A 16,361-nucleotide genomic window follows, 5' to 3' on the forward strand; every position below is an offset into this window, starting at 1 on the left:
AAAAAAAACATAAGTGGCAACAAACCCAGAAAACAAGTTCTCATTCAGCATTCCTACCGGGACAACTGGTACTGGTATGGTAAACAGAGGCCCCACCAACAGAGCATCTGTTACTATATCAGACAATGCCGATCTTCACATCTTCACAGCAGTCACATGTATGAGCCCCTCAAAGGCTAATGAGCAAACCAGTCCCAGCACAGCTGGGATTTGAACCCAGGGCCGTCTGATTTTTTTCTTTTTTCTTTTTGAGGAAGATTGGCCCTGAGCTAACATCTGTTGCCAATCTTCCTCTTTTTTTCTTTTTTCTCCCCAAAGCCCCCAGTACATAGTTGTATATCCTAGTTGTAGAGCTGTAGCGCCTCTACGTGGGATGCCGCCTCAGCATGGCTTGATGAGCGGTGAGTAGGTCCGCGCCCAGAATCTGAACCGGCAAACCCCAGGCCACTGAAGCGGAATGCACGAACTTAACCACTATGTCACTGGGGAGGGCCCCCACAGCCATCTCATTCTAAGGCCTGTGCTCTTTCTACAAAACCATGGTCAACATGGACAGGCCGCCAACCAAGCCCTCCTCTGCCCACCAAAGTAGCTGCCGCCCCAGATCCAAAACTGGCGGCACAATTTCTGCTGCCCTCACTGTCAGATCACACTCACTGGTACATCGCCATCATGACAGCCCCTGCTTTGTTGTTAAATACCACAACTGCTAAATAAGTAGCAAAATTAACTTTGGCATGGCTCAGTATCCCACCAGAAAGAGAGAAGATGAAGACTGCCCACCCCAGTGTGCTAAGAGAACGTAGGTGTGTTTGGAACCTACTGGTTAGTCTCATTGGCTGGAAAGAAACCCTTCCGCCCCTTGTAACAACTCTCGTGGCCAAGAGAATGAGTCATAGGGGTAAGTGATGCTCCAGGGAGGTGAGAACAGCAGGAGCAGGAAGAACACCACTGGGAGGAGAAGGAAGTCACCCAGGACAGCAAGAAGGGCAGAGCATGAGGGGGAGCCCCACAGCTCAGCTGGGTGGAATGTGCGAGCCAGAAACAGCTGTTCCATCTGCTCCAAGATAGGTGTGACCTTCAGGCCGCCAGCAAGTCAGGGCACAGTCAACATTTTATTTGGCCCATTATTCATAACCTTCAGTTCCTGTCTTTGGAAAGGAACTGTCCCACATAGGGCTGAACATATATTAAATGACAAAACCTGCCTCGGAGAAAGCTCGTATTCAGTGCTGAGCAGGTACGAATGCCGGCAGAACTATTTAGGTGACATCTTCTAAACACAAGATCTTCAGCTTCCAAACTAGGTCAGTGGCAGAACTTGCTGTCTCTACTTCCCTCCCTAGTCAGGAAAGGTGACTTCCATATTTATATTGGGAAGCTAAATCATTAGAAATTTTTAAATATATAAACACAGTATTCCATGTCATTCCTTTAAATGAGACTCAGACATGGGCTCAGCAGATGGCACCATATTCCAGAATATCACAGGGACAGCTAGGAACTAAGCAACAGGACAGGCAGCTGGAAGACAGAGGGCAACTGTGCACACAGCTGCATTTCTATCATGACCTCCTTTGTGACAGGGGTTGGAAGAAGGCCGACAGTCTGTGGCAAGAGCAACAAAAGGGAGGGTGCCTGGCTCTCTGGCCAAGTCCCAGCTGCAGACACTAGACCAGTGACAACGGTCCCAATCCTTATCATCTGACTTCCCGTAAGATGTATGCAGCCTTCACTCACTTGTGTAGATCACTATGGGTGACACACGGAGCAATGCAACAGGCACGTACTGTCTGCCTGCTGCGTCCAGCACGTGGGATAAAGACCTTCGGCTTCAACAAAGCTGGGCATTTACTGAGCTGCTCCGTGCCTCATCTCATTATCCATGAACCGGGGAAAGAACAACACCTTCCCTCTGGGCCCCAGATGACTGCTGTGGCAATCATGTGAAGCAATAATATAAAAAAATACTATATGGAGTCAAGGTGTGTCATTTCTGAGGGTTGAGTTACAAATTCCCAAAGCTGGTTCCTTTCCAGGCATATCTCGGCAGGGCAGCGCCAGCGAGAACCAAGGCAGAGAAAAAACAGTTCTGAAACAAACAGTTCTGATGTCAAATTATTTTTCTGAAACTTGGGCCCCTGCTATTCATCTTTTTAATAACATTCCCTAACCCACCCTTTTTTGGAAAAAAAAACAAAAAAAACAAATACACCTTCCAATTACAAACAAAAAGGAGCAGAGTAACGTAATGGTAACTGGTAAGGCTCTCAAGTCAGCCTGCAGGATGTGATCCTGGCTCTACTGCTGGCTAGCTGTGTGATCTTGGGCCTTGGTTTGCTCATCTCTCAATTGGGAATAAAAATGGTACCTAAACCACATGATTGTTGTATGGAATAAATGACATAAATATAAGGTGCTTAGCACATTGTAAGCACTTGCATGTTGGTTATTATTATTCTTGTTTTTAATCCTGGCTGAGGAAGAGAAAGGTAACAGATGGGAGTGACCAAACAACAGGTGCATTTTTACAACTGTGGTCCTCTATCTAGACCCACAGCATTGGAACTGGAAGGTGTCAGAAACAAGCTGGATCACTGCTTCTCAAACTTTGTGGTAAAGGACCACTTTCTGTTGGCTTTTTCCCATAATACAACCAAGCTGTAGTCCTACTATGCAGAACTAGTATGCAGCTTGCTCCGCATGCAACTCACCACGCTAGTTTGACAACACTCATCTGGACTGTTTGACAAATATCAAATGGCTATAAAAGCGCTTACTCTCAGCTTCTGTGCGTTTCTCGTCATGGATTGGTACCAGTCTGTGGATCAGTCCACAAACCACACTTTTGAGAACACTGATCTAGACTGTTCTTCCCCTTTCTCCTCAATCCTATTTTACAGAGAGAGGAACTGCCCATGAATGGCAGAGCTGGGAGTCTTAAAAAAAAAAAAATCCCAGGGAAACAGCAGCAAACTCAACCCCAAGTGCACACTAGGAGCTCCCAGAAATAAGACATAAAAGGGAGGAAAAGAACAGCAACAACACAGCCCGACTGGCCCTCACCAGCTTAGTCGCACTATCTGGGGACAAGAATTCACTTAGCACCAGCGGGGGCGATCACAGTTGACAGCCCAGAGCAGCCCACCCCTCCCCAGGCCTTCCCCCACCTTGGGCCGGTCTTCCTTCCTCAGGGCCACAGCTTCCAGTTTGGCTTCGTACTCTGCTTGCACTTGGTCCCTCTTCTTCAACACGCTCTGTGGAGGCAGAAAGGGGAAGCATGTAGCAGAGCTCACACAGGGAATTTCAAGCCCCAGGCAGTTGCTTCTTTACCCAGTTCCCCCCAAATCATGACACACCCAGGCCCAGCCACGTGCTCTGAGGACAGCCTGGCTGCGGTGTGACGCGTGACATGGACTCTGGAGGAAGGAAGCAGGGCTGGAGGAGAGAGGGGGAAGGAGAACCATTCTCAGAGACCGAGCTTTCTAGTGGAGTAACTCCGCCTGACGCTGAAATGATAGGGTTCCGGGGAAGGGCAAGTGGAAGGAACGGTGGCCACCCACAGCCACGCTGATGAGAGGCCTCTCAGCTTCCCGTGTGCAGAGAGGACTCAGCTGTGCTGAAATGTGCAGCTTGGCAGGGGACAATGCAGGACATTCTCTGAACTGTTAATGGAAAAGTTGAAGGCAGGAGAGTTCTTGACTTTAATTCGAGTTGATCCCTGGCAGGCTGATTTGCTCCCTGATCCATTACCCACTTATTTGTCCTCCACTCTGGGCCAGGTACTCAAAGAGCAAAGAGATACAGCTCCTCCCTGAGGCGTGAGATGCAGATATAGCAGGAGGCTGCATGTGATAAAAGAGCTATGGACAAGTCCAGAATCCCTAGAACCAATGCAGCGAGTCTGCCAGACTGAGTGATAAATGGTAAAGAGAGCCAGCCTGGAAGGGACTAGGGTGAGGTAAGCCAGGAGTCCAGGATGCGAAATTTAAGGAGACCCTTACTCTTGGGCCTGTGCAGGTACAAGGTCTGCACCCGAATGTGAGTGTCTCCCTAAATCCGTGCCCTGGATGCCTCCCCTGCCTCACCTAGTCCAGGCTCTGCCGCTAAGACTCCACCAGCTAGAACAGAAAAGCTTGCAGTTGACATTCTAGAAAAGCATCTGTTTGATCTAGGGGTTTCTTTTTTCTTGTTTTAGTAGAATCACAAATGGCAAACCAAGAGTGATAAGAATTTTCTTTCGCAGTAACTCAGAAATGACAAATTGCTATGCAAGTTGCTAATCTCACGCTCTTCCCATAGGGACCTTCCAGCAGAGCACGGAGTCAGAGCAGGAAGGAGCCATTCCTTGGCTAAGCAGTGAGCACCTTGTGTCCCTGACAACATGCTAAAAGGTGATGAACAACTGAATAGTTGAGAGCGCTCTGGAGACAATCTTCTAACGGAATGCATCAACACAGGGAACCTCAAGTCTTCCCCGGAAGTAAGTACTTTGAGAAGTGTTTTACCATGAGAAGAACATGAGGTAAAACTTGCAATAGCTTATTTTTCATTGTTTGCCACTCATCTTTCTCCTCCATGCTCTGAAGCTCCCTCCCCACGCTCATCGACCTTTTTTTTTTTTTTTTAAATTTTTTGTTTATTGCAGTAACATCGGTTTATAACATTGTAAAAATTTCAGGTGTACATCATTGTACTTCTATTTCTGCATGGACCACATCATGTTCACCACCAAAATACTAATTACAACCCATCACCACACACATGCACCTCATCGACCTTTGAGTAGGAACGTTTACAGTGCTGTTCAACAGAACTTTCCTCTATGATGGAAATGTTCCACGATCTGCACTGTGCATTATGTTCCATAATACTGTGGCCACCAGCCCCACCTGCCGATTGAGTTCGTGAAATGTGGCTAGTGTGACTGAGGAGTTGGATTTAAATTTTTAATTCGAATTTAAACTTAAATAGTCACTCATGGCTCATGGCTGCCTTACTGGACAGCATGAACCTATAAAGCAAAAACAAACAATGAAAAATCAGGGGTCCTTTCTGGATTTCATAGAGCCCAGAAAATATTCTAAATCTATTGGTCTGGTCTCAGCAGTAGTAAAAATCATAATCTCCACCCAAGAGAAATAAACACATGATGCTCTCCATGGAGACGCAAATGTGGTTCCCTGAGGCACAATGGGACAGCAGGAAGGGGGTTGACTGGCATCCTCATCACTGCCATGTGCTCCCTTCACAGCACGTCTCACATCTTACTGGAATAAGCACACATCCAGACTAGGAATGGGGTTCTAGGAACGAGGATGAGTTGTACCAGTGACACACTGTCAGTGTGGCAAGAACCTAATCACCAAAGCTAGAAATGCTCTTAAAACAATGCCTTGGAATACAGTCAGCCCAGTGTGGGGTTTCCTGTCCCTCGTTCTGTTCCAAGTCTCTCTGCTGAGGTTGCCAAGGCCCACAGGCAAGGAGGGATGGTCAGAGAAGACCTGTCAGCGCCACACAGCTAAAACAGCTGAAATGCCTCTCCTCTCCCTACCCCCAAGCAGGTGAGCGGGCCCTAAGGTTTAGCCATACTTCCCTCCCCAGTTAGCTTAGGCCTTCCCTGGCCCAGAGGAGAAGTAGGCCTCTGTCTCCTCAGGCACTGCTGTCCCAACCTCACCTGGAGTGGCCAGCACAATGCCTTCTCACGCAGGCTGACTGGAGGATTTGTGCTAACATTCCTGCATCACCAGACAGCAGAAAAAGCTCACAACAACTACAAAAGCTCACAACAACCCTGCAGAGGTGAAAGGGTATTACCCCCATTTTATAGACAAGAACACTAAGGTATAGTGGAGGGACCTGGTTGAGGCTACATCACTGGCTAATAGCACAGTGGTGACTCACTCAGGCTTTTCCTGCTGTATTCTAGGACAGTCTCTGGTTTCCCAGTCTGCCTGCCACCCAACCACACTATGGGTTGGGAAACATGCTTTGAATCAAGATAAACTGTTTCAGACTATCATCCTTGTTAAGAGCACTTTTGCAGCCTGTTGGTGATGATCTGAAAGGACTAGTCTCCCACCCACAAATAACGCAGGCTCTGTTGATAAAACTGGTCAAACCAGCCTATGGTTGATGGGTCCTGAGCCTGTGATGGGGTGAAAGGACCAACAGACTGAGCCAGCATCGACACAGAGGTCCCTCCGTCACTGAGGGATGAGCAAAAGATAAGATATTCATCATCTGAGCTTCTGACAGAACTTCATAGGGATCTGATTCTGGCGGATACCAGAAATCAATGAAGTGCATGGAGATGCTTTTCTTGTTACACTTTGCATCCCACTGCCCCTCCTCCATAGAGCCATCCTCACTGTTTCCACCCGCCTCGATGTTTCTTCATTCATCTACCCAGGTGCTGGGGAGACAGCAGAGAACAAAACACACAAACCCTTGCATTCCTGGAGCTTGCATTCTAGAGGGGAGGCAGACAATACAAAAGTCAGATATACTAATATACAGCGTGTAAGGTAGTGCTAGGCGTCGAGGAGAAACATAAAACGAGAGAGAAGGATGTAAGGCACCGAGGGTTTGGGGGATAGTGGAATTGCACACGGGGTGGCCAGGGAGGGCCTCGATGGGAAGGTGATTATTAATTAGACAGATGGAATAAACCTCTTCAATGCTGTATTTTTTTAATATAGAGCTTTCGTCACAATTTTGAAACAGTACTAGTAATCTGGAACTTCACTACTCTTTTCAAAGGTAGAGAGGAAAAATGACTCAATTTCTTCAACAAATAAATTGCAAGGAAAAATAAAAATACATGGGGAGGGATTTAAAAAATATTGAAGAAACACATCAACCCACACGTGGATTTTATTTGGATCCTGATTTAGGAAAAAAAAAAACCTATTTATAAAAATAGTGTCTGAGACAATTGAGGAAATTGAACACTAACTGGATATTTGAGGATAAGAAAAAAATTTCTTTAGGCGTGATGACAATGTGGTTCTTTTTAAAAAGAATGCTTGTATTTTAAGAGATATGTACTAGACATTATTGTATGAAATGATATGATGCCTGGGATTTGTTTTAAAATAATCCAGGGGGTGGGGGTTAGGAGCGGATGGGAGCAGGGCTACAAGATGGACCACGCACCGACACACTGTGGGAGCTGGCTGATGGGGACAGCGGCCACTGCTATACGGTTACTCTACTTTTGGATATGTTTGAATTTTTCCATTAAAAAAAAGTTAAACAATGAAAACATAACACCTGTCATCTAAAATGTTTCTAACAAACTAATAATAGCCATTAAATTACAATGACAAAAGTGTCTGGAAGTTAGATCACAGATGCATTCTGTGGTTTGGCTCTCAACATCTGCACTGGATTTTTTCCAAGAAAGTACCACAATAGAACCAACAGGAAAGCTCGACACCTCCTTCTTCACCCCCAGAGCTCATGCTCACACCTTCCCCTGGTAATGCTGTGGGCTCACACACTTGTAGGAGGTAATGGCAGCCCCAAAACGGCCCCCACGGCAAAAGGTCAGCAGCTACCAAAAAGTCTCCTCACGTCCGGAAGTTTTCTCAGCTCCAGATCTTTTCGTAAGAGCGACACTAGGATGCAGGGTTGAGCAAGTATAGGAACAGCTCAGCCACACGTAGAGAATTACAGAACAGAACGGTTTGTATGCTGGTTTGCCAGGGGCTGACAGTCCAAAAGACCCCAGAGGAATTCATGTAGAATAATGAGTGTTCAGGAAATAAAGAAAGAAGCTCAAATGAGAATAAAAATTGAACACTCAACATAGCCCCGTGGCCTGTTTTTGGGTGGCCCTCTGGGAGAGCATTTTCCTACAGGCAGGAAAATGAGTCTGACTTTGTCCTGGTGACATAATTTCTGATTAAATGATTGAACTTAGGTTGCCTTTTCGACATGCTCCTTTTCACACATTCATTCTATTGAAAATGGGACCACCTGTGAGTTAATGTTCTAGGGCAATGTGGGCGATATTGAAACCACACATTTCCCCCTAATTTTCAAAGATATTTGTCACAGAAAATTTGGAAAATAAAGAAAAATGTAGAAGAGGGGAAAAAAGGCATCCATAATCTCATCTTTCAGGCACAACCAGTAACACATTATGTCTTCACTTCTAGTCTTTTCTCTTGAATGACTCCTTTGATGCTTCCCATTTCTCTGCTTTCTCTTGCTGACACTCCTGTTATTCAGATGTTGGACATTATGGTCTGGTCCTCTCTTTTTCAAATTTTCTTCTCTCCAGTCCTCTGTCTTTTTGTTTCATTTTATATATGACTTCCTTAACTTCTTCTTCTAACTCTTCTATTGTTTGTTCTCATTTCTATCATGGTTTTAATTTCTAAGAGCTCTTTGGTCTCCAGATTTTAAAAAATTCTTATTTTATGACTATGACATCTTCTCTTCTTGACCATATTAATCATTTTTTTCCTGGAAATTTTTTCTCCCTTAATGATGTTTCACTCAATATGCTTTTTCTTTGTTTTTACTTGATATTCATATTAGAAACTTCCCTTAAATATCTGGTGACCTTGGCTCACTCATCCAAGAGCAAAACACTAAAAAACTGATTGCAAGCTGTCTGCACTTGACAGCTTGTTGACAATTCTCTATGGAGACTCCGTTGGGTCATTTCATGGAGGATCATCACCCAATATCAGTATCTTCCAGTCTCTTCTCTTGGCCTGTTCAGATTTTCTAGAAAAGGTTCTCCTAATCCTTGCAGGGAAGATACAAGGCTAAGAGCCAAGCAGGTGAAGATGACTCAACATTCAGTAACCTTTTGCCTAAGTTCCTCATTTTTGGATTTTAGCCCCACCCTCAACTGTGCCTGGTGTCCCTCGGCCCAGAGACCCTCTATTTTCCCTTTCCAGAGAACATGCCTCCAGTTCTGCCAGAGTGGAGAAGGGACAGTGGTCCCTGTGTGAGGAGGGAGGGTGGGCTTCACTGAATCGGAAGCTCTAACCGCTTCTTAACAGATTCCTGACTGGCCCATCTCTCTTTCAGCCCCAGAGGTGCTGCCAATTCTTGACCTTTTTGAAGGATCCCGCAGCGTAAATGAGGTGGCTTCTCACTTTTTCCCACGGTCAGCTTCAAAGGCAGCTTTTCTGAGTCACCTAAGTCCCTCATTACCTCTCAATTTGCTTCCTAGTCCCCAATTGTCTGTCATCAATTCCCTTCCTGTTGCTTACGCCTTTAAAAAAATCATTCTAGGGTCATTTTGGTGTGGTTTCACGAAGAAGAGGAAATTTAAATATGTATTCAGTCTGCCATTACTGGGAACCTCAGAGTTTTCATTTTTATATTTTTCTAAATTTTTAAAACATTTGAGATCATGTGCACTTCCACATTCTGCTTCTTCATATCTTCAAGAAATTAGGCCCTCAATCCATAATCAGTTTTGTTTAGGAAGGAAGACCTTTTCCCCCCAACTCAATCTTCCAGAAAATCTCCTTTTTAGTTTTTGAAAGGCACCAGAAGTGGCCAACAAAGCATAAACTAGTTGACTCATTAGTTCCACCTTGTAGCCCCTGAGGGGAAAAGGTGGGCAGGCTGAAGAAACCGTCTGACAATAATCAGCATTTGAAAAGAACTACCTGGAAAGGTTGTTTAAAGTATCTCCAACTCAAAGACAAACTCTGTCTGTAAACCCAAATTTCTGATTCCACATGTCACACCTCTAATCATGATCACCAATGACTTCCATATTATTAAATCCAATGGTCACTTTTACTATGCTTCTTCTGAAAACATTTCTCTTGGCCTCACTAGGGCAATCCTTGACTTTTTTCCTCCTACTCCACTGACCATTCCTTCTCAAGCTTCTTTTCTGCTTGTTGCTCCTCCTAATTAGGTGCTAGACCACTAAATATTGTCATGCCTCAGGGTACAGGCCTAGACTATTTACCTTGACCTCATCTCACAAGATGATCTCCTCCAGTCCCATAGATTTAAATGCCATCTATGAGCCAGCCCTGATGTCCTAGTGGTTAAAGTTCAGCACACTCCTCTTTGGCAGCCCAAGTTCAGTCCCTGGGCACAGAACCACACCACTCCTCTGTCAGTAGCCATGCTGTGGCAGCGGCTCACACAGAAGAACTAGAGGGACTTACAACTAGAATATATTAAATACGTACTGGGGCTTTTGGGAGAATGAATGAATGAATGAACAAATGCCATGCTTATACAAATGACTCCCAAATTTCTACTCCCACTCTGAACTAAAACTCATAACAAACCGCTGTGACGTCTCTACCTTAATGACTAATAGGCATTTTTGAACACAACATGGCCAAAACAACTTGATTCCCAACTGTCCAATCTGTTCCTCCCAGACTTTCCCATTTCAATAAAGAGTACCACTATCCACCCAGTCACTGAAGCCAAAAACCCAGGACTCATCCTCAATTCCTCCCTTTCTTGCTTCACATTAATACAGCAGCAAGTCTAGTTGGCCCTTCACCCAAAATATACCCCAAATCTACCCACTTCACCACTGTAATCCAAGCTCCACTACCTTAGTTATCTGCCACTTAGCTCCCTGTGACAGTCTCCTAAATGGTCTTCCTACCTCCACTCTCATTCTCTACAACCCATGTTCCATACTGAAGAACTAGCTGTCTTAAAGTAAAACTTGTATCCCGTCATTCCCCTGCATAAAACCAAATGGCTTCCCTTTTATTCCTAAGAATAAAAGCCAGACTCTTACCAGTTATGGCCTTTAAGATGCTACTATATGTCCTGGCCCCTACCCATCTCTTTGACTTTGCCTCCTCCCACTTGCTCCCCTGCTCACTGGGCTCCACTCACACTGGCCTTCCTGATCTGCAAAGACACTCAGCTCATTTCTGCTTTAGAAACTTTGCACTGGCTGTCCCTTCTGCCTAAAATGCTTGCCCCTCCAATTCTCCCATAGCTAACTCATATATGTCACTCAAGTCTCCAACCGAAGCCACTTCCTCTGTGCAGCTTTTCCTTACCACCCACTCTTCCTTCTAACTCCCATCTACCCTATTCACCAAGATCTCTGAGATAAGCACACTCTTTGACTTGTAGATAAACCCCTCCCTTAAAAATAACAAGATATAGGGGCCGCCGGTGGCACAAGTGGTTAAGTGCGCACACGCCACTGCAGCAGCCCGGGGTTTGCCAGTTCGGGTGCTGGGCATGCACCAATGCAGCGCTTGGCAAGCCATGCTGTGGTGGTGTCCCATATAAAGTGGAGGAAGATGGGCAAAGATGTTGGCTCAGGGCCAGTCTTCCTCAGGAAAAAAAGAGGAGGATTGGCAGATGTTAGCACAGGGCTGATCTTCCTCACACACACACACACACACACACACACACACAAAAACAAGACATATGACATGCAACAGTTATATATCTGTAAATGTCCCAAATTCACCACATTGTCAAATTCAATTAAGTATTTGCTGACTTCAATGAATAAGGCAGAGTGGGAAATAGGATGGTCCTGCTCTAACCTTCTTAAATAAAGCTTCTCTAACTCTTGGCCTGGTCATAATGATGCCAAGACTCAAAAGGCACTTCCAGAAATTTGGTAAGGACTTTAAGATGTTCTCTCTCAGCCCATCACTATCCTAATTACATTCTACACACACATTGCCTACAGGATGTGAAATCCCATATAAAGGCTCACCTGCAGATGTCTACAGGGTGTTTAACTTGAGTCTGGGCCTGAGGGTAACTTGGGTACCTCTCCCTCTCAGGCACTGTTCACTCTCACTCCACAGCATCCTTGGAATAAACTTTTTCAACCATCTTTCTAGTACAAGCTGCCCTGATTGTTCAATGCACATTGTCCATCTGTTCCACATGGCCTGGTAACGACCCTACTTTTTCTATGCTTTCTCTCTACCTCCAAAGGGAACAGAATGTACCCAGCCACAATTGCACATAATGAGAGACAATTTGAGACTCAGCCTGATCTGGTTTCCTTCTTGGCCAATAGTAAAGATACAGATACAAGACGACTGGTCATTAGAACTGGGGCCATGGAACAGAGAAAAGATTTCTGTTTCTTCACCTATAAAATGAGCAAGTTAGACAAGATGATCCCAAAGGCCTTTTCAAACTCAGAGTGGAACCCCAACCTCAGCCCCATTAGGAGAGGGATTCAATGATCTCCAGCATTTTCTCGATGCAAGGCTAGACCAACCCTCAATGATTTCAAATTCCTAAGGCACCAGCCCGTGACTCCAAATGATGAGGACAAATACTCACTTTGGTTCCCTCACGGTCATCATAAGGAGAGGACTGACAAAACATCACCATGCCAATTCCTTCCCACCAAAACAAAATCAGAATGACTTTCTCAGTTCTGAAGACCATTCAGTAGTCAATCAAGAACACGTCACAACCAGGCCTTCAGCAAGCTCTCTACTCTGTGCTTAGTTCTCATGCTGAATAGCAAAGTCTGTCCCACTTATATCTCAAAAATCAGAAAGTTATTTTGGAAACAGAATTATATGACTCTCAGAGGAATAAAATATAGTTAAGAATTCTCAAAGAGTAGCAATGTCAAAAGGCAGGAGAGCCACTTAAGATGCCTATTGCTCTCCTGATGTCTTCAGTCCTGGCCACATGGACCCTAACAATCCTACATGCAAGTCTTGGCTGTGCCATCAGGTCACTCCTGTCTTGCCCAGACCAGTCTGCAAAGATATTTTGCTGTTAGAAAGATGGGGAGCAGGTGGCCCCGTTTCTTTCTAACTGGGCTTAGCTTAGCTCACCATGGGGCAGAGGGAGGGTTTCAGAGACTGTCAGTCAAGACTTCCTCTTCACCATGCCCTTCCCCAGATGACACTGTATATGATCCCATTTTCCCGACTTCATTAACCTGATTAATATGTTTTCAGGCTCAGTAATAAACTCAATACATGGGGTAAAGAAAGAGAGAAACAAGTGTTTCTTTGATGTGTAACTTCAATTACTCACACAAGTTTATGTCTCACTGTGTAATAATATTTTAATAAAGATGCCAGAAAAATCCTAGCTAAAGGACAATTTAAAACGTTCCTTCAAGTACAAATATATATTAAGTACTTAATATATATAATATGAATATATACACTTGTCACATACAAGTACACAATAATTTGTAGCGTAATATCCCAGGTCGATGTATGCATCAGATTTTCTGGCAAGTTAAAAAAAAAAAAAAAGGGAGCATTTAATGAAGGGCGTGTCTACATAAGAGACAAAATCAGGGCTGGCACCATGGCATAGCGTGTGCGAGCTCCTCTACTGGCGGCCCAGGTTCGGATCCCAGGCGCATACCAACGCACCACTTGTCAGGCCATGCCATGGCGGGGTCCCACATAAAGTGGAGGAAGATTGGCACGGATGTTAGCTCAGGGCCAGTCTTCCTCAGCAAAAAGAGGAGGATTGGCATGGATGTTAGCTCAGGGCTGATCTTCCTCACAAAAAAAAAAAAAGAGAGAGACAAAATCAAGGACACGCCAGGAACTGTAAAAAATTTATCTTTGTTCACAAAAACAGATACTATTAACTTTATAAGTGAAATATTCTAGTTCATTTTAAGTAAGTCGGGCTGCCTTTTTTTTTTAATTGAGATATAACTGACATACGTTTTATTAGTTTCAGGTGTACCATAATGATTTGATATTTGTATACTGTGAAATGATCACCACAATAAGACTAGTTAACAAAGATAAGACTAGCTAACTACTTTGCTCCTTTTGATCCCCCTCATCCATTTCACCCACCCCCCACCCCATGATGCCTTTTTATACTTGTTTCAGCCACAGGATTAAACATACAATGTGTAGATCTCAATTTTTTATTAAATTAGTTGCTTTATAAAACATTGCAGATGTCATAATTGTTAACATAATTTACCAAACTGTAGTTAACTGGTGCAGTTAGCTGAGCACGGTTTATAAAGGAAAGGGAATGCCAACACCTGTTCAAGTTGTTCCACTGCAGCCCCGGAGAACAAAGGAGATTTGTTTCTCAGACACTTAAATCAGGCAAATAAAACAGGTAATCAGTTTCGCTGCCCCATCTGAAGCACTCCATCAGTAGAATAGTCTGATAAATACAAACTAGACAGTCTATGCATTCAAGAGATTCTGCAACTTGTAAAGCAATAATGGAGATGTTTATCTCCTTCAGCTTCAAAGTTGGAGGTACCAAACTAATGCTTTTCAGGCGCCATATCTTTACTCTGAGATAAGCCATCTTCTTTACAATGTATTTTTAATATCCTCATGCTCAATTTTAAAACAAAGCAATTTGAATACTAGGTGCACGCCACATACCCTTGCTGCAAACTGCTTTTCTTGACCAGTTATGAAGTAGTTCAAGGAGGTGTGGTTAAGGCTGTATTACTGAATGGTGCTGGTAAATACTACACACTTTTGTGTCATGTTGCAATCTTTGTTTCCAATTTAGTGACTGCCACAATGAATCAGACAGCAACGCTGACAACATTAGGTTTGTTTTTTTAAACTATGATTTAATAGCAATTGAGGTTCCCAATTTTAACTCCTTGGCAGCAAGATCCAAGTTCCTTCATTTGCATATTAGCACCTAAGTGTCAAGGGGTTAAATAGTCAGCAGAAAAGATACTGCACTTCTGATTGTAGCATTTGGCAGAACTGAAAGGAAAGGAGTTATGCTACATGTTGAAGGGATTGCAGGCAACAGAAAAAAGACACCAGAAGATAAAATGTCACATGAAGTCTTCCTAGTCTTGTACGTAGCCTCCATTGTGACCACCATAATCTGCCACATCGTCTTCCATGGTGGCCTCTAATGCCCCTCCAGGAAACACATCTTCTTCTTTCTGGCTTTGCATTGATTGCTTCTGTTTTTCACTGCAAAGCACAGTCAACGAAGTGGTAATCTTTGCCAAGTCATCAATCTCCAATGAAATACACACATCTCGAACTAAGGCTTCCAAAAAACTGGCACAATCCAGTGACTTTTCATATTGTGTAATTTTATCTCTAAGTAACTTTCCAAACTCTGTGAAGTCATCTCTTGAAGATGGGTTCATAGCATCTATTCCATAAACTGTATTATTAACACCAAAAGTGTCTTTTGCTAATTTGAGGTTTGACTCCTCCTGTAATATCTTTAGCTGAAGGTTATCTGCTAATTGTTCTTCTGGTGTTAGCACTTTAGGTTCTTCAGGTTCTTCTAACCTCTTTTTAATTTCTTCCCACCTCTTCTCTTCTATCTTCTCTATTTTTTTTCCTTTTTGAAATTTTTACTTCTGGTTTTACTTCTGCTTCCTCTTTTTTTCTGCAGTCATCATCATCATCCCAGTTATCCTTGATGTCCTTGTCCTGGTCCTCGCCTTCTCAGCGGTCCCTGCCCCCCACCTTCCACACGGGGGTCTTCCATGCAGAACCTGTCCGCTCCCAAGAGTCGGATCCCCCATCACTGCCACTGCCATCTCGAGCCAGGTGTGAGCGTGTGAGGGGAGAGCTCAATTTAAAAAAAAAAAAACTACAATGTAATAGAGGTGAATGAGTTGCAAATTTAGAGTCAGAAGCCTTGGTTTTCAGCCTCAGTTCCAATAATTACCAGCAAAACTGCCTCAGGCTAACGGTCTCACATGTGAGTTTTATCCTTATCATCACCATTACTACCACCATTTCCACCTTACAGATAAGGAAATTCATACCATTTTCCCTGATCACTTTGAGATCTAGACCCAATCCTGTCTTTCAAAGTGTTTTACTAGCAGCTTTATAGAGTGTACATGAGAAAGTGATTCATTCTACCAGGAACAAGCTCCGTTCTCCATTGTCCACACTTTAATATGCATCAAGAGCCTTACAACTTCATACCTGATGGAACAAGACAGAACAAGAATGATGGGTATTTGGGAGTTCATCACACTACTCTCTCTGCTTTTGTATATGCTTGAAATTAACCATAATAAAGTTTTTTTTTAAGTTTTTATAACCAATTGATTCATTACGTTTTTACTCCCCTTCTCAAGGTGTAGAATATTTTCACGGCACCATGATTTTTCTGGTTTTCCGTTTTTACAACCCAAGGTTGTTCTCTCTAGAGATTCACATCAGTGCCTACCCAGGTCCTTCCTAAAGGGATGCCCTAGATCTGCCCCAAAGACACATCAATAATTCAGAGATCTCCTTTGGGAAGCAGGAAGGGGGCTACCTACAGACAGGGACGTGCAACACTGAGCCACATCTCTTTTTCCGTTGGCCGGGAAGACTGACCCTTTTCTCTAACTGGCGCCACCATCGGAGTCCCCTGCAGCTACGCTCTCCAACCAGTCTCAGGGCGGGCTGGGGCAG

At 44.0% G+C, this 16,361-nt stretch overlaps 1 protein-coding gene and 1 pseudogene across 1 annotated transcript in view; both read right to left on the bottom strand.

Annotated features, from left to right (window-relative positions):
- Nucleotides 1-16,361, bottom strand: part of SNX30 (sorting nexin family member 30) — a 112,716-nt gene that overhangs the window by 17,953 nt on the left and 78,402 nt on the right. Inside the window, exon 7 of the mRNA XM_004423338.2 lies at nt 3,171-3,257. Coding sequence (XP_004423395.1) covers nt 3,171-3,257 — 87 coding nt within the window. The remainder of the gene's footprint in view (nt 1-3,170; nt 3,258-16,361) is intronic.
- LOC106800716 (eukaryotic translation initiation factor 3 subunit J pseudogene) lies at nt 13,814-16,308 on the bottom strand (annotated as a pseudogene).

The sequence above is a fragment of the Ceratotherium simum genome, chromosome 29, assembly GCF_057802395.1.
Source record: "Ceratotherium simum simum isolate JZ-2026a chromosome 29, ASM5780239v1, whole genome shotgun sequence".
NCBI classification, from domain to species: Eukaryota; Metazoa; Chordata; class Mammalia; order Perissodactyla; family Rhinocerotidae; genus Ceratotherium; species Ceratotherium simum.